General features: G+C 43.3%; 1 protein-coding gene across 4 annotated transcripts in view; it reads left to right on the top strand.

Moving 5' to 3' along the window:
• TEX2 (testis expressed 2) overlaps window positions 1-25,127 on the top strand; it is a 92,408-nt gene that overhangs the window by 25,631 nt on the left and 41,650 nt on the right. For 3 of the 4 annotated variants that reach the window (XM_033089516.1, XM_033089518.1, XM_033089519.1), the window contains exon 2: window positions 12,453-14,115. In XM_033089516.1, the coding sequence (XP_032945407.1) occupies window positions 12,478-14,115 (1,638 nt within the window). In that variant the 5' untranslated portion in view covers window positions 12,453-12,477. Of the gene's footprint in view, window positions 1-5,425; window positions 5,556-12,452; window positions 14,116-25,127 lie in introns of all 4 variants that reach the window. The other variant, XM_033089517.1, reaches the window with a different exon arrangement.

The following is a 25,127-nucleotide window of genomic DNA, read 5'->3' as shown; positions in this document are numbered from 1 at the left end:
AGTTGGAAAGGATACTTGTACCATAGTTACGTTATATTGTAGCTTGCATAAATTTTGTGGGCCTAGAAACCTATTTCCCATTTATTTTCCTTCAGGATAAATGGATTTTGAATTTCAAACCATTGGCTTCCTGATGAACTTTTGGAATTCAGCCTACTCTTTGTTGAGGATTCACTTTCTATGATTACTTATGTGGTATAAATGCTGTAGGAGGTCAGCTGAAAGGCTGGAGTTTTTTAGGATGAAAACTGGGGTTCAGTTCAAGTACCCCTGCCTTCATAGAGGATGCTAGGACTTGATGAGGCAGAAAAGAGAGGGGGAGACATTTCTAATACGGGGAACTGCATTCATGCAGGTGGGAAGGAGGCTCCAAGTGGCTCATCAGACCCAACCAGAATGTTGCGAACGTGCTGGAAAACAACTGAAAATAAGATTGAGTAGATAGAGGTGCTGGATTATGTTGAGCCCTGAAAGCCAAGGATATTAGATAAGTCACAGGAACGTGATAAGTTTTTGAGCAAAGGAGTGAAATGATGAGAGTAGCGTTTAAAGGCTAGTTAGGTGGCAGAATGCATGTGGGCTGGAGATTGGGGCAAGGGACCAAGTCAGAATGAAATGAAGGGTGAGGTGATGAAAGAACTACTCAGTCAACAACGGGACTTGGGGGAACTAAAGAGGTTTGGAGGATAAAGAAGAGGAGAACATCAGAGATGACCCCTTGAGGGTCCTTGATGAGGGGGGCAGTGGTCCTGGAGGGACGAGAGGGAGTTAGTGTGGGGTGGGGTGGGCCGGCGGGAGTAAGGGGCCAGGTAGGTTCATTGGGGGTTGAATTCGGCCTCTCTGGACTTGGATAGGGTCTGTGTGGGGCTGGAGGGTAGAGAGGAGCAGACAGAAGAGTTTCTAGTCACTGGATGAGACTAGCAATCGATGTATATAGTTGGGTATGGGAAACAAGGTGGCAACTCCTACCACCTTCCCATTGAATTAAAGACAAGGCCGTCTGTTCAGAGGGAGAAAAAAGGGAGACGGAATTGGAGACTTGGGGGAGAGACAAGGCCAGGAATCATACTAATGAGGGGATCTGACTAGGAAATCAGAGCGCTAATTCCAGAATTTCCTGGCAACAGCAATGAAGTGGACCAGGTCTGCATGGACCACCTCCTGGCTGGGTCTGCAGCAGCCGTCACCCACCCCTCTCCTTCCATACCTTTCCCAGCGGGGTGGACATCCTGGCAGTGGGAGTGACCCGGCCCGGTGGGGGTGTCTCACAGCAGGGATAGCAGTGCTGATGATTCAGAGTGGTGCACATGGGGGTTTGGTCTTGAAACTCAGCCAGCTCTTCACTTACTTTGCTCTCCTCCCCATTAAAAAACAAAAAACAAAAAAACCCCAGCAGAATAGGAGGAGCATGTTTTTCTCCTGTTGTTTTGAGAGAGGGCATGTAGCCCTGTAAGGACGGGTGGTTGCTGGAGGGCTCTGCAGGATACTCTATAAGGGAGGGTGGGGGAACCAGAAGGAGTTGGAGTTTGAATCCTAGAGGGTGAAGCCGAGAGGTTGTACTTGGACTGATGTTTGTGCGAAGAAAAAACAAAGCATTGAGGTTGAGAGCCCAGTGGGAGTTCCATCCTTATCACAGCCAGAGTGGAGGCTGTGAGACAAAAGGACTTACCTTTTGTACAGTGTGGCAGTGGGTGGGGGAGGGATGAGGGATGCTTGAGGAGGATTGACACCTGCCCTCAACATGCAAGTGTTGAGTATCTATATGCACTTCATTCTTAGTAGAGTCTGTCATTAGTAGACACCTGTGACCAGAAGAAGTAAGGCGTGTTTCTACAGCTGGGCTAAGCAACACAAGTCCAAAGGGTCTAGAAGTATTTGATAATGTGAGACAAACTGTTACAATATTATTAGAAAAATGTTTTGACTTAATTGCCGTAGGCACATAATCAATTCAAGTGTGCTCTGGTTTCCTTTGCCTGGCTTGAGTAGTTGCTAAGAATGTCTGTGGTGCAAAATGGAAAAATAGGTTCTGTTCCATGGAAACTGAATCAGAGAATCAACGACTAAGAGAATTTAGAGCTTTCTCAAAAGTTCTTTGAAGACAATGGCGCAGGTTCCCCTCAGTTTACAGTCAGAGAACTCCAGGCTCTGGGAGGTGAAGTGGATGAGCTCCGTCACTGTCACAGGAGGGTCTTGGTCCTTCTTAGAGCTCCTGCCCCTGCTGCTTCATGGCTTTGCTCATATGTGTTTTCAGTGACTGATTCTGCCATCAACTGATCGGTTGTCAGAGACGGGGGGAAAATGTTTGTAATGCATGCAACAGAGAACGTGGTAACTATCCATGATACATAAAGTCCATCAGAAAAACCTTTGGGCAACAAATATGAATGACAAGTTAACAGAAGAAGAGAAACAGATGGGGAAACACTTGAAATGATTATCAAAGCATTGAGGTGCCATTTCCCCATCCGTCAGATGGGCAGTAATTTAAAATAATGCTCAGTCTTGACAAGGGTTCAAGATGGACACTTCATAGATGGTTGGTAGGAATGTAAATTGGACAGATTGGCAAGGCAGTTTCAAAATTGAAAATGTGCAGCTCCTTTAACCCATCAGTGCCACTTCCGGGAATACGGCCTACAGATAGACTTGCTCTGTGCAGAAGATTTACATATAGAAAGCTTTCAAGGCAGCGTTGTTTCTAATGGTGAAAACTGGAAAAAACTCAAACTATCAATAAAGGAATGATTAAATGGACAATGGTATATCTGTACTATGTAGAAAAAGCGTGTGTGTCTACCTGTCGATTTATATGTATAGGTGTGGGCGGAGGTTCAAGAAGTGGTAAGTGAAAAACAACCTGCCAAGCAATATGTATCATGTGACCTCATGTAAGACTGAAAACAAAAACAGTCCCGTGAGTTTGTGTATATATGTAAAGGAGTACGAAAAGGACGGGACGGATACATTCTAAACAGTTGATTGGAAGGGAGCAGGAGAAAATGTCACTTTTTCTCTGCGTACATCTTTTTGAAGGTTTTTGTGATGAGCTTGAAACTGGTTTTCAAAAAACTTGAACTGAAATTCATATATGCTATTCAACCCTGTAATTTCACTTCTAAAAATATTTACTAAGGAGATAATCAGAAAGGCAGTCAAAGGTTATACAGAGCGTCATAATGTATTACAGCATTGTTTGTGACAGCAAGTGATTCATAGTATCCTGTGTTGAATTGTTCAATTATGGAATAGTTGTTTTATGTAGCTATTTAAAACCATGTGGAAAAGAATCTTTATTGACTTAGGGAAATACTTGCAAGAACAGTTAACATTTAGGTAGTGCTTGTTCTGTTCCAGGGACCATGCTCAGTGCTTTACATACACTGATTTATTTAATCTTCTGAACAGTCTTTTGCCATTCCCGTTTTATAGACCAAGAAACGGGGGCTTGGGGTGAATCATTTGCCTGAGAGTCAAACTCCTTACCAAGTTGGTAGAACCGAAGCGAAAGGCCTTGCTGATACTTCACTGTGTAATCCGGAGTATAAAAACAGATCGCATACAAACATACATACCTATGGTGTTATTCGTTTTATAAAAATGATTTTCCGGGGCTTAGTTTTCTGTGAGTAAGATGTGGGGGATGGGCTGATCCATTTTTATATTCTGAAGATAATGATTTTATTTTAAAGGTTAGTGTGTATTTACATGTAATTTTTCCACATTACAAAAGTATTTGGAAATACCTCAAAGTAGAAAATGAAAATTACTGGTAAGGCTATTATATAGCGAAAAGTAACATTAATGCTCCCCTCCCCCTCTTTTTTTGCCTGGTGTGTATATGGCTGTGAACATTCTTGAAGTGCTTCAACTGCAAACTGGTTTCAGAAAAGTTTTTACTAATTATGTTCCAGCCAGTGGTGTAATAGAGGGTTTGTTTCAACATGCCCTCTTCAGCAGCGCACATATTTTAATGATGGGATTTGATGTCTGAAAGTATTTTATTGATTTGTTTTCCAATTCTCTGTTGTTTTTACTAAGTTGAGCTTGCTTGTTTGTTTGTTTGTTTATTGGCCACTTGAACTTTTGGGTGAATTGCCTGTTCCCGTACTTGGGGAGCATCTACTGATGTTGCCTTCCTGAATGTGGGCCCATGAAAGACCTTAAGAAAGACTCTCAGAAAGTCCTGACACGTGGAAGTTTCACTCTGCCGACTGGAACGCACTTTTCTTACAGGGGTGAATTATTGGGCTGTGGTTAAAACTTGATTTCTTAACCACTTGGAATTTATTTGGCTTTCAAGTTTGACTTTAAAATTTAGGAATGATTGGTGAAAGGTACATGGGCTCTCTTGTACTGCCTTTGCAGTTTCTTGAGAGTCTGATTATTTCAAAATAAAGATTAAAATTCAAGGAATGGTAAAACTTTGGCTTCCTCCTGTTACTGCCTGTAACCGGGCTTCATAATTCTGGTGGAGCCAGTGGGAGGCAGAAGGAAGCAATAGATGACAACAGATCCAAAGCCAAACAGTGGTTAGCATGCTGCTTTTTTGTTGTTGCTGTTTTTAATTTGGAAATAATTTCAAACTTTAAAATGGTTGTAAAAATAAAAACTGAACAAGGAACATCTTACATACTCTTTCCCAAATCCACCTGTTGTTAACATTTGACCCCTTTTGAAATGTACTGTTTTGTGACCACAGCCACTACCCTCTTCTCATCCTCCTCCTGGACTTTTGGCATCATAGTCTTCTAGGCATTCACTCCGCTCAAACCATAAGTTTTCACACTTCTCAGGAACCTGCCGTGGTTCTGGTTCCTAAGATTTCAATATAGGTAAACCCACACACTTAGCCTTTAAAGGTTTTAAACTGAAACTTGATTCCCTGCCCCTAAACTCAAATGCTGATCTTACTCCTGCACCCCCAGTGCAGTCCCTCAGCTGGAGCCAACCTCATGGTTGAGCGACCCTCTTGTTCTGATCTGACTGACTGGCTTCCATCTCAGTGCCTACCCATGCGCTGATGTTTCCTGTCTGCAATATTCTTTTCTCCACATCGCTTCCTCCTAAGTCGCATACGAGTACATGACTTGTCTGCTAAAAAACATAATTTTTCCCAGACTTCTTCTCTTTACTTGATTAGCACCATCTGATTTGGGCTTACCTGTCCTGAGTTTTCTTACCTTAGAGGTTTCTTGCTTTCACATTGATGCCATACGTACGATGTCCATCTGTTGTCTCCTTGAGTTGCCGCCGGTGGATGGCACCGGCGTTATCTGTTACAAACCTCCATAGGCCCATGCAGTTGTGCTGGAGCATGACCTGGTTTTAAATGAGTGACTGTGAATTGAATTTGGATTTCATTATTGGAACCATCTAGCCATCTAAAGCAAACTTCTAATCGTGTTGCTGCTTTTTCCTTCAGGGATGTAGCACTCTTCCCAAGAGAGTCTTCCTCATGGTGGCTGAAAGCTGGAGCCGGTGGACCTGTGGTTTACTAGTGCTGGAAACTCAGTGTGGCACGTTTGCCGTGCGCGCCCCTGCTGGGCTGTGAGGTGGGCCTGGAACCTAATAACTAATGGGAAAGGAGCTCAGAGTTTCTAACGATCAAGGCCTAAGCGCCTTGGGAGGGTTGCCTGTACTGAAGTACTTTCTGTTCTCTCTTTTCTTTTTTTTAGATGAAACTAAGGCTAGAGCTAGTTCATTATCTACAATGTCAATATTGATTTTTATTTAGAAGGTGGAGTATTAACAGATTAGAATGGCTGCTGGCAGTTCTCAGCTGCTTCATTGAATTTAAATGAATCAAGGGATAGCTGTTAGGATGAGCTTGAAATTTTTAGGCTAAATCAGGCCTTCCTACCCTGGTTGACCAGATTCACTGTTTCCTCTGCAGCATCAAGGTGGGAAAACGTCTTTTAAGGCCGCTTCCCTACTTTTTATAAAACCAGATCCTGTTTAAAAATGCACAGATAAGAGGTGTTAGGACATCCTCTGTAGTGCAACACAGACTGTGTTCTTTTCCTTCTCCAAGAGAAGTTTTTGAATGAAAACTATTGACCGACACAACCCATGCTAGCCGGTGGTACTCAGACATCGTGTGTCCAAGTGCAAGGTTGTGCAGAGGCAGCAAATACTTAACTGGCTGAATTTTACAAAGACAAAGAATTTAATAATGATCTTGAAGGATTTGTGATGCACCTGAGAAATGAGGCATATTCGAAACCCGCCTGCCCCTTAATGATATGCTATCATTGTGATCTCGCTATCTAGAGACGACAGGCATACCGTGCAGATACTGCAGGTTCAGTTCCAGACTACTGTAATGACGGGAGTATCACAATGAAGTGAGTTGTAATCTGTGCTGGTGGAGGGTCTTGTGACACCTGTGAAGCACAGTAAAACAAAATGCAATAAAACAATGTGTGCCTGTAGTTCAGTCTTCAATCAAAATTGCTTCCTTCCTCCAGCACTTCCTTCCTCCAGCACTTCCTCCAATCTAGTCTGTGAATTAGAAATTAATGATGATGATGATAATAATGGCCGTATTACTGTTGGTCTGTTCTGATGGTGGAGGACCACTCGGTAGATAAGTAATCAGTGAGTGGCCTGGAGGAAACTATTCTCTTCTTCTGCCTCTGTAGGTCCCATGATTGAATTGTTTCAAATACAGCTGGCGTTAGGAAGGGCAGTTATTAATAGAATATTAGCCCTCCCCCCAAAAAACCCCACCAGATTCAGAGGCTATTATATCTGAGTTAATAAGTTCCAACATTGAGTCTTGAAGTAGCTCTTCATTTTTCATTGTACACTATGATTTTTTGTTGATTTTTTTTCATGGCCTAATTAATGATGATGACCTTTATGAGTGACTAGAAATATAGTAGATTTCATGGATGTTAGGTCTTCGAGCTCCGACTCTACCGAGGTCAACAGTCTCCTTGGCGTTCCTGATGGGGGCGCAGTTGGCTACTGGCTTTCTGTTTGAGGCCGTTGATTTTATGAGTTCAGGTGAAATGGGAGCCATTGATTTGTTCCTTGTTTTTAGACTTGATAGAATAGATCCTGCCTAAATGCTGGGGAGAAAAACTCTTACGAGAAGTTTTCTCAATCTTAGAGCAACGAGTGTCTTTACAAGGCACAGTAACTTGAATGGGGAATTGTAGTCAAGACCTTACGACAGACCCATCAGCAGAACAGTTTGAGATCTGCTTTCCAGAAACACACCTGACTACACTTAAGGTTCAGAGAGCATTTGGCTCTAAATAGCATTTTCCCCCGTAAAAGTATGGGAGCATAAATACCTTTGTGCTTTTGTTATCTTAGAATGTCACCACATGATGGTTAGTGTAAACACTATAGGACAATGTGAGCTTTTCAAGTAGACTTGTTTCAGTTGCATTATAAATAGTTCAAAGTATTATATTTCATTGTAAAATTTTGGTGAAATTTTGAAAACCTTTATTTTTAATTATGGTAAAATATGCACACCATAAAACTTACCATCTTAACAGTTTTTAAGTGTACAATTCAGTAGTGTTAAGTATATCCACATTGTCATGTGACCAATCTCCAGAACTTTCTCATCACGCAAAACTTGAAAGTCTATATCCGTTAAAAAACAACTCCCTGCTTCCCATTCCCTCCAGCCCCTGGTAACCACCATATGCTACTTTCTATTTATATGAATTTGACGACTTTAGATACCTCATATGAGTGGAATGACAGTATTTGTCTTTTTGTGACTGGCTCATTTCTCTTAGCACGACGTCCTCAAAGTTCTTAAATCTAAGTGAGCGCTGGTTTGCTTCTGGGTCTCCTGTAACCGAGTGTTTGCAGCACTTTGGGGTCCAAGCTCATTGTGGAAGGTTCTCCCGTTAGGGCTCCGCCTTGGCCAGCCCTGGACTTTTCTTTCTGCTCAGGAGATCATTAAAATGAAAGTTCCAAATTGCCAGAATCACCCAGGGTTTTGAGGGCAAGAGTTGCTTCTCCGGAGCTCATGTCTCTGGGTTCCCATTTCCTTAGTTTTGGCCTTGTTATTCCTTACTCAGTTGTTGAAGCTTCAGTGCTTTCCAGTTTTGTTTTAATATTCAATTTATTGTTAGTTGTTTTCAGCAGAATAGTGGGCCAGATCATGGAGCCTGCCTTCCTAAACACTAGATCTCTGGCCTCAATTTGTCACTGTTGCCTCTGCCACCCCCATCCATTCGGGGTCTAGATGTGATGAATGTTTAGCAGCACTGTGACCATGCCAAATCAGACTTTTGCTTAAACATCTCCGGCAGGAAGTCACCCTGTGTGATAATGTGATCTCTAGGCTCTCCCCTCACAAGACTCAAAACCGAGATTAAAACCCAAGATCTAGTGGTCTGTGGTGGCTTTGGAAGGAGACCTATTGGGAAAGAAATGTCCTTTTCTGGAATTTCAGTTCCTGAGGGCTTGAGATAGGGTTGTCTTTTTTGAGACTGGTTCTAATTGAGTTTGGATAGTAGAAGGCAGGAGGCTACTTACTTTTTCATGATGCTAGACTGTCAGCTGGATAATGAGAGTCTTCTCGGCACAGCTGGTCATATGCTGATTATTGCGAACCGAACTCTTGGCTCCTGGAACAGCCGTCCATGAAGGAACATAGAGGGTGGGTACCAAGGCCAGGCCAAAGCAGTAATAAAGAGTGTGCATGACGTGCTTGAGAAGGCAGCTTGCTGTGGTGGGACGGGCATCGGGACATGGGTGGCAAAAGCCCCCCTCCCATAGTCAGTGATGTGGCCCTGGACAGACCGTGAAATCTTCCTGGCAACAGTCGGGTGCCCTTTCCTCTTGACCTTGGCCGTCCTGCAAGGCTGTGACTGTGGGAGGTTCGTTTTCCTGGCCCCAGCAGCCAGTCCTCGGGAGACAGAAGGGGGAGGAGGGAGACTGCTTGATGAGTTGTCTAGAACCCAAACCGTGGACTCTGGTTCCAGGACACTCAGTTATCCAGCAGTTTTGGGCTTAGAAGCAGCCTTTGTTTAGCTAGTCTGATCCTCTCATTTGGCAGATGAGCGAACAGGGCCCTGAGATTTTCTTGTATTTAAAAGGTAGTAGTGCTGCTCTAGCTTCACATGGCAGGTGTTAGTAAAAAAATCAGAGAAGTGGAAGTTTTTTGGTTAAAAAATCAGACTTTGTCAGTGTGGATTTGGGAGAATTCACTCTGAATCTCTGAAGCTACTGCCTGAGCCTTGGAGAAGGACACGAGTGGTGGTGAGACTGCCTGCCCTGGCTGGCGACCTGGTCCCCAGCTCTCCGTGGGGCCAGCTTGGGCACTGTTGGCTGACACAGGCCTTGAGACAGTCTGGTCAGAGGTCAGCAGATCCTTTAACTGGCAAGTCGGGCCTGACTGGGTAGAGGTTTGGTCAAGCTGTCCCAAAAGGGCAGGTGCCAGCTCACTTCCCTGGGGCCTCGCTTGGCTCCCAGGTCACAGGCTCCAGGGTGCACTGCTGTTTTCGCCCTTTGGTCCTGGACTGGACCTGATTTTGCCTGAGGATTCCCAGGCTATCCCACCCTCAACTACAGGTGGTGGGCCTCTCCACACCTGCCTCGCTCCCCAGAGGACCACCTCATGCTGTTCAGCCCCCAGATTATGCTGCCTGTGTTTGCACCTGTGCCCACAGTCGGGGTCACTTGCAGCCACCACTACCTGAAGCAGCCTCAGCACAGCAGAGCCTTACAGATCAGCCTTTACCTTTCTAAAGCAATTTAAAGGACGCTTATTTTCAGCCTGCCGAGAATTATCAAGTACCAAACTTTCTTTTTAAACTACCTCTCTATACTTTTCTTTTTAAATTACCCTTATAAAACTAGGTGACAGTTAAATGAAAAAATATGTGATGCACTTGGTATTTTTCTTACTAAGGCTACAAACCCACTTAAAAATTACAGGGAAGGATTGTCCTGTGCTGGAGGCTGTGTCTTTCTCGCTTGCCTTGTCTTTCTAGCTTTACTGTAAAGCTATTGGGGGTCCCCTCATCCAGCAACTGCCAGCTCCTGGATTTAAACTGCTTTGTCTGATCGATAGAGATCGTTCCCTTTTCCCAGACGCAATGGGGATAGGAGAACCTGAGGGTCATGAGTAAGCGTGGGCAAAAATCTGTTGGAAAGTTTTTATGAAAGTAATTTCTCTGAAGCATTGATACTGAGAACGTGCAGTTTCAGATGTGTCCTTGTTGTGATTGGGCCCTTGAACTGTAGTTCTTCTCACTGTTAGATTATTTCCTGTTTCTAGTCTTCGGGATCACTGTTTCCTGCCCTCCACGTAGCTTTTCTTTCGTTAGTAGTATCAGTTGCAGCATTTTGAACACGACGACTATTTGGCAGCTTAAATGTAGTTCTTCAAATCAAAGCAACGAGCCAACACAGTAATGTTGACTGTCTGTGGTAGATTACTTACCTAAGTGGATTCTGTGGGGTTGTGAACAACCATCTGTAAACATAAACGTGTAGGGTTTTAGCTTTGGAAAGGACTCTTTTTTTTTTTTTTTTTTTAAGATTTTATTGGGGAAGGGGAACAGGACTTTATTGGGGAACAGTGTGTAGTTCCAGGACTTTTTTCCAAGTCAAGTTGTTGTCCTTTCAATTTTAGTTGTGGAGGGTGCCGTTCAGCTTCAAGCTATTGTCCTTTCAGTCTTAGTTGTGGAGGGCGCAGCTCAGCTCCAGGTCCAGTTGCCATTGTTAGTTGCAGGGGGCACAGCCCACCATCCCTTGCAGGAGTCGAACCAACAACCTTGTGGTTGAGAGGATGCGCTCCAACCAACTGAGCCATCTGGAAGCTCAGCGGCAGCTCAGCTCAAGGTGCCTTGTTCAATCTTAGTTGCAGGGGGCAGAGCCCTCCATCCCATACGGGACTTGAGGAATTCAACCGGCAACCTTGTGGTTGAGAGCCCACTGGCCCATGTGGGAATCGAACCAGCTGCCTTCGGAGTTAGGAGCATGGAGCTCCAACCACCTGAGCCACCAGGCCCGCCCCTGGAAAGGACTCTTGATCCCCCATTTTACAGATGAAGATTCTGAGACCCAGGGAGAGCTTGGCTTGTTTAAGTTCCCACAGAGTCAGCTGGAAAAGGAGCCAGTACCAGACCCTCTTTCCTGGTCCCAAGGCTGCACTTTCTAGCCTCCCAGGATGCTCTTCTTGTTCTGATGGTCTCCCACTGCTCCCCGACACCCACCCTCTGTCCTGGAGGTAGAAGATAGACCCATGTGGCAGGAAACACCAGGCCCACGCTCCTCTTTGTGCCATTGACTCTTCTTTCTAATCATGCCCGTTCCGCCACAACCTACCATCAGTTTAAATGACCGAGCAAATGTCCTACGTCCCACACTTGTCTCACCCTCCTCAGAATGCCTGAAGTCCACTCAAGTGTGTGTTAGCTCTTTTGACAGGGTCTCTTTCCAGATTGTGGTGTTACCTTTGGTCTTGGAGGGCCTGTTATGATGCCGGGTGTCTGGGAAGTGGGCCTTAAGTGAATAGCGAGAGAGGTTATATACTAGATGTCACAAGATGGGCTCAGTGTCTTTTGTTTTGCTGCCCAGCTTTTCAGGTGTCTATCTGTCTGCTCTTCAGTGAGCCATTTAGCTCCAGAAGGGCAGAAAGCACAGCTTCCTTGTCTCTCACCATAGTTTAGCAGAGTTCTCAGTTGGTGGTGGGTTACAGCATTGATACTTCATTTTCCTGTCGTATGAATCTTGGATTTAGTTTAAAATATAACTTTGCTTTATCCTGAAGGCTCAGAACAAAGCCGTGTCTTCATGGCTGCCTAAATACTCTGGCCTTATGGTAACTACCATTTTGGGAATAAAGAAGCCAACAGACCGCAGGAATTAGTTTACAGATTTCCCTTTCCGCTGTTGGATACTTTGCAACTTACTTGCAGTGGCAAGATACTAGGAGTGTTGGTGGGAGATAGGAGCCAAATAATTGTTAGGATTGCTGTGAAAATTGCAATGGAAACAATAATCCTCCTGGGTTAGCTTTTTATAGCTAGAAAACCACAGGTGAAATTTTTGGTCCAAGATTCTCAAAATCCCCAGGATGCTGCATGTCATCCTTTTGGACTTCTGAAGTAATGCAGGTAACATCTGTTGTGCAGGTATTTCAAGCCTTGAAATATAGAATTGCTGGTAGAAACGAGCCACTTAAGAAGGAGGAAATGATTACTCAGATGTTATGAAGTAAGACAGATTGTGTGGCATTTTGAACACCGGTTTGTAGTTTGCTCGTAAAAAGAGATATGCCTAACTGGAATGTATCTGGTGAAAATTCAGCCATTAAACCTGCTCAAGTGAAAGACAGTGGCCATCTGCCAAGTAAAAGCATAATCACCGTTTAAGAGTGAGCTTCGTCTGTGCTCCTGTGTGCACATGACAGCGTCTCCTGTGGAGAAACCACTTTCTGACTCCTGATTTTCTCACTCTTTTCACAGAGCCTAAGCCCTTGTGAAGCCGGCAATGACAAGTCTGAATGGTCGCCATGCCGAGAAAACCATTGACATGCCAAAACCATCCGCCCCCAGAGTGCACGTGCAGAGGTCCGAGTCCCGAGACACTATTGCCATCCACTTCTCAGCGTCCGGGGAGGAGGAGGAGGAAGAGGAGGAGGAGTTCAGGGAGTACCTCGAGGAGGGGCTGGACGACCAAAGCATCGTGACGGGGCTCGAAGCCAAGGAAGACCTCTGTCTTGAACCCCGGGGCGGCCATGACCCCGCCGGCCCTGAGTCCCAGCCCCTCCTGGCAGATGGACTGTCCGGCTCCCCTGCCATTTTGCCCGTCTCCGAGAACACTGTAAAGCTATTGGAGTCCCCTCCTCCGGCAGCGCAAGTATTAAGTACAGTGCCACTGGCTCTGTCCCCAGGGTCATCTTCATCAGGGCCCTTAGCTAGCTCCCCCAGTGTGTCGTCCCTTTCTGAGCAGAAAACCAGTTCTTCCTCCGCGTTGTCCTCTCCTTCCAAGTCTCCTGTCCTCTCATCCAGTGCCTCCTCCTCCACCCTGTCCAGCGCAAAACCTTTTATGAGCCTGGTGAAGTCCCTGTCCACGGAGGTGGAGCCAAAAGAACCCCCACACCACTCGAGGCACAGGCACTTGATGAAGACGTTAGTCAAGTCTCTATCCACAGACACCTCCAGGCAGGAGTCAGACACTGTGTCCTATAAACCGCCTGACTCCAAGCTGAATTTACACCTGTTCAAGCAGTTCACGCAGCCACGAAACACGGGTGGAGATTCCAAAACGGCACCTTCTTCCCCACTGACTTCTCCCTCTGACACGCGCTCCTTTTTTAAAGTGCCCGAAATGGAGGCTAAAATCGAAGACACTAAGCGACGGCTTTCAGAAGTCATATACGAGCCTTTTCAGCTCCTTAGCAAAATTATGGGGGAAGAAAGTGGCAGCCATAGGCCCAAAGCCTTATCTTCAAGTGCTTCAGAACTCTGCAATCTGTCCAGCTTGAACGGTCACTTGGAAAGCAATAACAACTATAGCATCAAGGAAGAGGAGTGTGACTCCGAGGGGGACGCTGATGGAAGTGACCCCAGCATCCCCAGAAGTGACCACACAAAGCCCACTGATGAGCCCATAAGAGAGGCAGAACTGAAAAGTTCCCAGGTGAGCAGTCTGAAGGATTTGGGCCTGAAGACAAGTTCTCTCGTCCTTGAGAAATGTTCTTTGTCTGCCTTAGTGAGCAAAGAAGATGAAGAGTTTTGTGAACTGTACGCTGAGGAATTTGATTTGGAAATGGAGGGGGAGAATAAAGCTGAAAAGCTGCTAGAGATGCCTCTCAAGCCAGACGCGCCGGCAGACGACGGGCCGGCCATTGACAGTGACGAGGAGGCGGACTCAGCCCCGCGGCGCCCGGACTTACCCGTGAAGACGCTGGGCTTCTTTATACTGTGTGTCTATGCGTACCTCATCCTGCCTCTGCCCCCTTATGTGAGTGGACTCTTTCTGGGAATCGGCCTGGGATTCATGACTGCAGTTTGCCTGATTTGGTTTTTTACACCACCAAGTGCTCATAAATATCACAGACTACATAAAAATCAACAACACTGGAACACAAGACCTCTGGATATCAAAGAACCGGAAATACTAAAGGTAAGCCTCCCCGCAGCGGCTGGCGAGCCTGCACGTTCTCTCACATACAGCCTTGTTTTCGGTTCGACTTCATTTTTGTAGTTCATTGTTACAGGTTTTTGCGTAAGCAGTGTTTCTAAGTCTTTGGGATCCCTTCATTCGCCAGGCACCCGACTGACTTATCTGATAAACCTCATTCTAGTTCAAGTTTTGCTGATTCACCAACAAGTAGTGTTTCAAGGCTCTCCATGGCACTAAGAGTAGTGTTTACATCCAGCTCCTATGTCAGGCTCTCTCTCAACTTTCCAGGGATTTGCTACGTGTGAGGATTGATTGTCTCTGACTGTTAGGATTAAATACGAGTATTCTTGAGAGGCTGGAGAAGGGTTAAATACTCCTGGAATGCAACAGAAGTAAAGGAGGAAGAGAAGGCAAATTAATGTCAGCGGGTGGCACTGCTGGCTCTCCTCTTTCCTCTGCACGCAGCAGGACTTGGGCTGGAGAAAGACATCACTTTTCAGAGCATGTCAGATCTCAGGCTTTAGGCCTCCTGCGGGGTACCAGGAGGGTACAGGAAGAAAATATTAGAATTTGTATTTATACCTATATTTGCATATCCAAAACATTTCTGGCTCTTGTACATGTTTAATAATAAATACTGTGTTTCCCCGAAAGTAAGACCTAGCGGACCATCAGCTCTAATGCGTCTTTTGGAGCAAAAATTAATACAAGACCCGGTCTTATTTTACTATAATATAAGACTGGATCTAATATGATATAATATAAGACTAGGTCTTATTTTACTATACGACCGGGTCTTATATAATATAGTATAATATAATATGCTATATTATATATAATACAGGGTCCGGCTAGGTCTTATTTTTGGGGAAACAGGGTATACACAATATAAAAGTGCCGTTGTAGCTTATATAGTTCTTAAGTCAAAGGCACATACACACATTTTATATATATGTATATGTATACATATATACATACATGTATACATATATGGTTTTTAAAATTTGTGGTAAAATACACATAACATAAATTTTACCATCTTAACTGTTTTCAAGTATACGGTTTAGTGGTATTAAATACATTCATGTTTTTATACAACCATCACCACCATCCATCCCCATGACTCTTCATCTTGTAAAATTGAAACTCTGTACCCATTAAACAATAACTCCTCATTCTTTCCTCCCCAGCCCCTAACAACTACTGTTCTTACTTTCTGATTTTTTTTTGAATACTCTATGAGTGCCTCATGTAAGTGGGATCATACAGTATTTGTCCTTTTGTGACTGCCTTATTTCACTTAACATAATGTCCTCAAGGTTCACCTATATTGTAGCATATTGCAGAATTTCCTTACTTTTTAGGTTGAATAATATTCCATTGTCTCATTTACCACATTTTGCTTATCCATTCATCTGGAAATGAACACTTGGGTTGCTTCCATGTTTTAGCTGTGGTGGGTAATGCTGCTATGAACATAGGTGAACAAACACCCCTTCGAGACCCTGCTTTCAATTCTTTTGGGTGGATACCCAGAAGTGGGATTGCTGGATCGTATGGTAATTCTGTTTTTAGTTTTTGAGGCACAGCCACACTGTTTTCAGTAGCAGGTACACCATTTATCAGCAATGCATCAGGGTTTCAGTTTCTTCACCTTCACACCCTTGCCAATACTTGATAGTTCAAAACCTGTTTAGTTTCTCGGTTAATAGGTTTTCCTGCTCTCTGTTTAAGTAAGAATGCTCCAAAATGGCACATGATATCTCCTCATTGCAAAAAACAAAACAAACAAAACAAGGGGAAGAACTCTCAAGATCCAAAATACTGTTTGTGTTGTTATTTAATTTTATAAACTTTTTACCTTATTCAAAAGAAATACATGGTCAATGTTTAAAAACCACAGGAAACCCAAAGAAAAAATTTATTGTTTATCATACTAGGAAAAGAGAATTATAGTTAATGATTTGGTATATATCCTACTTTTTTTTTTAAATTTCTGCATGTATAAGTATATACTTCACACACATGCCTACTCACGTACTCTTTTTGTTTCGATTTAATGGGATCATATATTTTGCAGTCTGACCTTTTTACGTTCTTTCATGTGGCCATATGTTATGACACTGTTTCTTTTCAAAGACAAGCTGGTGCTGAGTCTCGAGGATGTGACACACTTAAGCTTAGTATTAATGTGTGAAGTGGAGCAAAAGTGACTCATGCGCGGTTGCTAAGCTTTTTCGATCGGGTGATGCTGTGACTACCTAAATTACATGCCCTCCAAGTAACTTGCTGATAACTTTAGCAAAGAAAAATGGTACTTAATTTAACTCCAGTGCCTAATGACTGATTGTAGCATTCGGTTTAAACTGGTTTGAGCACTTATTTGTTCTGGGAAGATTTTAAAATCTTCACTGTTGACTCCAATCACTGATATATGTCAAGAGTTTACTGACTACACAGAGAACGCCAACAGAATGGGATTCGAATGTTATGGCATCATCTGGTGGCTTCGATCCGATCATTGAAACAAGTAAAGGAGCACTATGATGGCCTAAGTGTTGGGACATTCTCTCATTTAATCTTTATCACAACCCTTTTCGGTTAGGGTATGTGCTCATGAGGAAATGGAGGCACAGAGAGATTAAGTTACTTGCCCAAGGTCACACAGCTAGTGAGTGGTGGAGACATGCAGGGCTATTTCTTTTAAGGAAGGTGTTTTGCTCTCAGTGCTTAGGTAAATGTATTTGAGTTTTCCTTGTAGAGAACAAGTACTTCAGTGCTGTCATGGACTGACACTTGTAATCCAAGTAAATTGTCTCCGGCTGTCTTAGGAGTATCCTTCCTGATCGAAGTTTGGTTGGAGTTCTGATTGATCATTTTAGTAATTCTTTTTCATTCTTAGCCTTCATTTGTTTAGAATGGCTTCATTACTGGTAAAGAAAAGGACATATTAGCCTGAGGTCTTTTGTTTGGTGTTCAGGGCTGTTTTTAGAAACCTGGCTAAATACACTCTTTAGCTTTAAAAGGATCACTACCATAGATTAGAATGGTAGGTTGTATGTTGCAAACCAAAGATTTCAAATGCAAATGTTCTTTGGTCTTAATTAATTTTACAGAGTAGGAGATCATGCTCTTGGGAACCATTTTAAAAATATGACACTTTAAAACATTTAGCAGTGTTGACATTTAATTTGGTACCCAAATGTTGTGATAAGAAAAGGAAAAGTATAGTGGAGTCTACCTTACAGCAAGTCTGTGAACCTGTTTTTAGGGTGAGTCCAAAGAGCTATTTTTTTGAAAATAGCTTGATTTGGGGGGATTAGTCAGCTGTTTTGAGTTATTTTCTGCACATCTGATTCTACTTAGTTGGTGTTTATAGAGACTATAATGATGCAATTCTTGAGGGCAGGTATGGAAACACTTTAAAAACTTTAAAAAAAAAAACGCCTGAATTTTAATTTTTAAAAAAATTCCCTGGCGTAGGAGGCTCTAAAGCCTGCCTGTGATAAAGGTCTCGAGTAGAGCAGCCCAGCCCCTGGACGGGTCCTGCACGCTCCATGCCCTAAGCAGACTCCGTCTGGCAGCCCCGTGGACCATTCAGGCAGCGAGCCTGGTGCTCCAGGACTATTGTGGGAGACCGTGGGTTTTTAAACCTCTGAACCATAGACGTTCTCAGTCCCTGCAGCCAGGACTGAGAGTCTGGTTCCTTTATCGGCTCCCTAAACAATTCAAGAAGCATTGCAGTTTTCCCCGACGTGACCTCACATGATGAAGACAGGGAGGAAAATTGTAAACCTTTTCTGTACTTTATCTGGGTGATTTTATTATTCCATCCATGCTGCAGACATTTATACTTTAAAATGACCCTGCAACTAATGATGCGTATGTGGGATGGTGAACCAAAAAGACCAAGTTGCAGCCAAGTAGTAGCTGTTCTCAGAGACTGGTTAGGCCTCATGGTCGTCCACCTCCCACGCTGAACACCGCTGATCAGCCGCTGTACTGTCTGGAATAGAAGCAGTCAGCTGTCACAACGTCCACAGAAGAACTCTTAGAACCTCCTCGAAAGCCTGCTTGTACTGTGTTTGGGAATTCATAGATGATGGGAAGCAGCAAATAGGAAAAAGGTTGTCACAGGCATTTGACACAAGTGCCTTTGACACAAAGTGACGTGAACGTGTGAAAGTCAGGGAGAAGACTAAATATGAGGAGAAGCTAATGTGACTTAAAGCGTAACAGTCTGGGAAGTTAACTCAAGGCAGAGCCTCGTGTGTGCTGCAGAGTCCAAGGGCATGACTGCAAGCAACACCCCCGGGTGCTAACCTTCTAGGGGTTTTATTTTGGGTGACTAGCTAGATACTCTGCGCTAGGGACCCCGGGAAAGAGTGGATTTGGGCCTGGGGAGAATGAGGCTTGTAGAGTCAGCATATTGCACTCGGGATGTTTGTTTTTGCTGAGCATTCTCAGGCAAGTTGGATGTTCCTTCTGCAAGAATGTTCTTGTCACTTGACTGGGAGTATACTTAATTCAGTGCCATTGCTGCACACTGGTGTTTCCACATGTCTAGAATGAGAAGCTTCCTGAAGATTTCATAAGGTTCTTGGATTTGTGTTTGAGTGTATGACTCATGCAGTTTTGAATTATGTTCCTGAGTAAGTTCTTTATCTCAGGCTTATAAATCACCCACAGAACACAGTGGTAGGGTGTCAGTTTCCAGAGTGACGGTCTCTCTCTTTTTAAAAGCTATGGCCTAGAAGCTTGTCTGACAGTATGTTTACCACATTGCAAGGCTAATAGAAACAAATTGTGGAGAACCTTTTTTCTCTTAGGTCATGTCATAATTTAATAAGAGGGATAGTTTTTTAAATAATTAGATTCCCTAAATACAGGCTTTGGTTTTAATATATAAAAGAAAAAACTTGTAGGGAAAACATCAGTTTTGAGAAGAAATTATACTTTGTAAATTTAATCTCAATTTCATGCAATTCTTTCAAGAAATTAGAGTGAGCAAATCTTTTTTTTTTTTTAATTTTTATTGGGGAATATTGGGGAACAGTGTGTTTTTCCAGGGCCCATCAGCTCCAAGACAAGTCGTTTTTAATCTAGTTGTGGAGGGCGCAGCTCTCTGGCCCATGTGGGAATCGAACCAGTGACCTTGGTGTTACCATGTTTCCCCAAAAATAAGACCTAGCCAGACAATTAGTTCTGTTGCATCTTTTAAAGCAAAAATTAATGTAAGACCCGGTATTATATTATGTTATATTATGTTACATAAGACCCGGTCTTATATTATAGTAAAATAAGACCGGGTCTTATATTAATTTTTGCTCAAAAGACGCATTAGAGCTGATTGTCCGGCTAGGTCTTATTTTTGGGGAAACACGGTATGAGCACTGTCCTGTAACCAACTGAGCCAACCGGCCGCCCTAGAATGACACATCTTAAGGAGAAAAGGGCCTCATTATATACAGCCAAGAGACTTGAGTTGATTTTGGTTGGTCTCTTACAACCCTCAGTACAATGAGGACAAGAAATTAAAATGCACTTCTTTCTACATTATAATTACTGAAAATATCCTGCCCCTGTAATGGGTCACTTGAGTTTTTATATATGGCTTTTATAAACTTGGCTATTTTCCAGTGCCCTTCATTGCTAGAGAAGTTTACCAGGTGAGATGTTTCAGTGCAGGCATTCTCTCTTACAGGCAGGTACTCCATGAAGTTGGTTGGAGAAGTAACTGTGTGGAAAATGCTTCCTGAATTCCGTAGGAACAGTTAAGGATGTCAGTTGATCCCAAAATGATTTTTGGAACTTGAACTTCTTATTGTAGAAAATTTCAAGTACACATAAAAGTAGAGAGATGGTATAATGAACCCCGTATACCCAACACCCAGCTTCAACAATTATCAACGTTTTGCCAGTTTTCTACTCAATAACTTAATGGCATAGCTGAACTGTCATTCTAGTCTGTCTATATATAACTAGAGTTTATAGCATTGTTTGCATGGGAAAATGTGTCCTGAATCCTGGATTCCACCTAGGCATTCCAAGACTACTGTCTTTGGTTTTATTCCAGAAATCATCTCTAGAGGAGGAGAGAGGCTCTAGGTGTGGAGGGGTCTGAGATTTCTCAAGTCATGCTTTTTGGAAGAGTAAGGTATTTATTAATCATGGAAAAAAAAAACAATGCTAGGTATCTTTTCACCTCTAAAATTTATATTTAATGTATAAAGAAAGTACTAAATTCATCGAAGACTATTCTTGTTATACAGTAATTGGCCTTGAAGAAGAGATTTGCTGTTACCCTTAAAGGCTAGGAGATTACAAGCAAGATGGCCCCAGGGCATGAGCTTGTGGTGTTGGAGCCTGGGCTTCTCTTGTGAACTCTGTTTTATTCTGTTGCTTCTTTCAGTGGTTTCCCAAATGGGTTGTTGAAGGCACTAGACTAGAAGAAAATATCACAGTTTCTGTTTGTATGTATTTTCACTTTATCTAAGAATGTAAATAAGCCTTGCTAATATTTAACATATGGGTGACCATATATTGACATTTGGCCAAAATCCTTGGAAATTGTCAATACTGTTTGAAATATGGATTTACACTCATTGTTATTAACGAGCCTCATTCTAAGTGTGTATGTGTGTGTGTGTGTGTGTGTGTGTGTAGTGCCTTGTGCCTTGAGGTGTCAGGTGAAGATAGTATAAAACTATCAGAAAGGAAAAAACTAAAAATTAGCAAAAAGGCTAATTCTTTCATCTTCTCTTTATTTCTATTTTTTATTTTCATAAAAGCTATATTACATTAGAAAATGTATATAATTTATAAGTAACTGTATTTATTATAGGTACATACTCAACTTTTTTTGACTGATAGGACACGTGATCTGAAAAATTTGGAGGCTTGTTTACTGATCTATTCTCATCTCATAATTTCAGCACTTATTAATATGGCTTAATGTTTATCATGTAGTAACATAAATCAGACTTAATTATTTCAGTAGTTCATCGGAGATCATGTTATTTTTCTGTCTAATTTGAATGCTCGTTATCTCCTACCTCTATTACTGTTTGCCAATGCATTATAAAAAGTGTTCTCTGATGGCAACGGTAATTTAAACATTTAAAATTTTCTTAAATAAAAAAATTAAACAAATACATGATCAAAAAAAAAAAGGTGTTCTGTGGTCACCTGAGTTAGAAAGATGCTGCCCCAAAGAATAGGAAAAGCTGGAATAAAGGCCATTTTCCCAGGCTGAGCCTGTGGCGTTAGCCCTGGCTCTGGAGCTTCTAGTAATGGCTGTGAAGGTGACCTTGGAGCAGGCACTTGGAGGATGTGGATGGTATTGACGCTGGCGCTTCCCTCCCCTAATGGACTTTTTTTTTTCTTTATTCGTAATGGCATCTTTGAACAGCATTTATTTTAAATGTTGACTGTTTGCTTGAGGCTATTATTCACAGTTTGAATTTTATATGTCTGTAGGTCTGTTCGTCTTGCATGGGAAAAACCAAATTTGAATTTAAAGTTCTGCGAAGTATAGTAGACTGTTCTTGCCATATTTTTTAAGTCCGTGATCTATAATACCATATTTTAACTGAAAACTCCAGTTCTTAACCATTAATACATCAAAAAGGGTTTAAGCCTGGCAAAGATAAAATCCTGTTTAGGTTTTAGTTTAGGAGACAAAAGAAATCACCTTTTTGTCTGCTTCAGAGATGATTTTCAGCAGCAGGCGCCTCAGGTCCTGGCTCTGTTCGTAGGCTTAGGATTTGCTCCTTCCCTGATAGACTAGATGAAGGCCTGATGCAGGGGACCTGAGTGACAGGCAGCATTGAGTGCCAGCACAGCCGTGTGACAGCAGGGTGTCAACCCAGGCACCCTGAGCACTGAACAGAGAGAAATGCCCTTTGCTTCCTCCGGCCAGAGGGCTGGCGCTTTCTCTGGTCGGCTCGGCACCAAGCGGACCGAGGGAGCAGTGCCCTTGAGCTCCTGATTGGCACTTGGACTGAAAGAGCACAGTAGTAGTTCTTCCAGACTTTATTAGTTTGCAAAAGGTTAATTGTAGCTTTTAATCTTGCCAAGTATCAAATCAGTCCCTTTATAGATTAGGTTTGTATTTTCACCAGACATGGCTTCTAAATCCAGCCGAGAAACCCCTGACCTTTTACAAACAGGATCACGGAACCAGTCTGTGGGCTCGCCAGCTGCAGCCTGGCTAACTGTGGGCTTTGTCCCTTAGCTGTATGCACTGTGTCTATTTTCACAGTTCCAGCTTCAGAAAGAAACAAGGCTTGTCCGAGGCTTTCGTGTGGGTTGAGGGCATCTCTGAGTTTTGCAGTTGAGCTGTTGAAACGCAGAGTTGCTCACTGCATGCTGTGTGTCTTTACACCCACTCCCGTGTTCCACGGCAACAGCAGGTTGGAGAAATTTCTTACTTGGTAAGAAATCCAGGGTTAAGAATTTGGGGACAGCTGAGCAGAGGAGGGTTGGGCACTGCACAGGGGACGGGGGGAATGCCTTGGAATTGGTGCATTGCTCTCAAGATGTGATATTTGATCTCTTAGGTCTGGAAATTCCTTGTGAGCTTAACCCAGGGAGTTGCTTAAGCCCCAGGAGAATATCAGCTGGTTGATGGTCTAAAAGGCAGGTAGGGTTTGCTCAGAGAATTGCCTTCTGCAAGGGCAGCCTGGTTTCCGGTCAGTAGGGGTGTATTAGGGGCCAGAATACAGGGGACTTGAGGAGAGTCATACCTGGCCACCTCTTGGCCTGAGCTGCCCGATGCCCAGTCTGCATCCTGGATGCCTGAGGAACGTGGGCTAAGTAGCAGCCCCTGTGAGTCTCTCAAGGTTTCCTATCAAAGCTTGTAGTGTTCTGGAAAGAACCCTACGTGGGGGTCAGGAAACATGCGCTCCAGTCATAACACCTCCCTCTGCTGTAGATAAGGTGTAGTTAATTCAGTTTCTGTCCTGAAAAACTTTAACATTTTTTACTTTCAAGATCCTTTCTGAGGTTGCTTGTTTTCTTGCCTGTGCTATTTTGTGCAATTATAACTTAGTTTTCCTGTAGGGCAACAGTGACCAAATCGTCTACTTCAAAGTAATCTCTACAGCTCCCTGCACCTAGAAGACTCCAGCTCATTCTTTCGCTTGTCTCCACTTAGGCAGCTGGAACCGTGAGGCACACCAGCCTGTCCTACGTACTTGTGCTTTACATATGGCTTTCCGTCACCCTCACAGCCGCCCTCTGCACTGGGCTGCATTCATGTATTCACTCGACAAACATTTGTTACAGCTGTCGTTGTCTTGTGGCCTTTGTGGTTAAGTAACCAGGCAGCTAACAGATACAATGATAGGAGGGAGGTGACCTGGGAGAACGTCATCTTTGCCGTGACCATAAGGATGGAAGGATGACCGGGTGTTAGCCAGATGGAAGAGTGTTCTCTGCTGTGGAGGTGACGTGGGGGCCTGGGTCTCGGAGTCAGTAGACTTGGTTTCAGTCTCGGATTTGCCACACTCTAGACCAAGTTTGTTGTTTTTCCTAAGCCACTCTAGGCAAATCACTTGACCTCTCTCACTGCTTTCCTCACCTATAAAATTGTAGGGAATTGGCAGAAGTAAAGGAGATCACATACCTGAGGGGGCCGGATCATAATATGAGCTTCAACGTCAGCTATTATCATGAATATGGATATTAGTATTTTAAAAATCATGTTGTAAGATTTGTTCATTTTACTGTATGAAAATAATACCTCAGTCAAGTACTGTTAGCATGGAGGAAGTCATGGCTTAAGCAGTGTCAGCTTGGAGGGAAAATGAACGAAGTATTAGCAAATCAAATGTAGCAGCGTGTAAACAGGATGGTAATAGTGTGCTGGTGAGCTGGCTCTCCCGAGGGGGGGAGCCGTCTTTGTGCTGTCCACTGATTTCCGTGGTGTAAAAACTCGCACCACAGCCACGTTACCCACGTGAAGTCATTGAACATAGAGTTGGGAAGAGATGTGTAGAATCAGCTGTCATGAGCTGGTGTGAGCCAACATATGACCAATGCTTCTTGTCCCAAGAATGCACGACTGGTTCAACATTTGAAAATCAGTGAATGTACTTCACCAGAATAACAGACTACAGATAGAGGTAAAACACTATGAGCCAAAAAATGGACTTAGTTCTACACTTAGCAAAATACAGCCACCCCTACTGGTGCTCTGACAAGACAATCCACGTCGGGCTCCCTGTGCTCTGTGGCACTTGTCCCCTTGTTCGATTCATTTCTCTGATCATTGCTGTTTCTTTGTAAACACCTAGATTACACCCTCTTCCCATGGCTACTGCTTACTGATTCAACATTTTAAATTGATACAAATGACTCATTGGGAGGAGTAAGAGATACTCCCAACTCATGCAAAAAATATATTGAGATATAGGAATCTATATAATTGGCTCATAAATTTCACACGCGCCCCCCCAAGACAAGGAAGTGTGTCTGTTTTTACTTCCATAACACATTCAAGGTTCTCTTTGAGACACATTTCTTATGGTTGCTCTAGTGGGGTCATACGGTGTGAGATGAAGACCTAATTCTTCTCTACTGGTTTGGGTCACGAATGCTGTCGTGTTTTTACTGTTTGTGTCAACTCCTGACACAGTCCATAGAGAGAGTCCACTTACGTTTTAAGGAACAGAGAAATGAGGGAGAGAATGCTGAGGATTCCTCCTGTGCACAGTCTCTCCAGACTTCAGTGTGAGATCAAGTCCGCACCATGGGAATGGCTGTTCCTTGAACAGAATGACAAGCCCAACTCCAGTGTAGTGATCTTTAGTGTGTCTCTGCTCGTTACAAAGACGTTTATAAAATGACGGGGGTAGGAAGATACCAATTAAAATTCCATAGAGAACGTCTTTTAACAAGATCTGGGCCATCCGTGTCATCTAAAAAAGTACTGTGGGGCAGGCAGAGTGTTAAATGGTGGGTATTGAATACAGCTATGAGATTAGCTTTAGCACAGTTTTATGTTGTGT

This window comes from Rhinolophus ferrumequinum, chromosome 21 (genome assembly GCF_004115265.2).
Source record: "Rhinolophus ferrumequinum isolate MPI-CBG mRhiFer1 chromosome 21, mRhiFer1_v1.p, whole genome shotgun sequence".
Classification (NCBI taxonomy): Eukaryota; Metazoa; Chordata; class Mammalia; order Chiroptera; family Rhinolophidae; genus Rhinolophus; species Rhinolophus ferrumequinum.
Note: the sequence above shows the minus strand (reverse complement) of the source record. Positions and strands in the feature narration are given on the sequence as shown.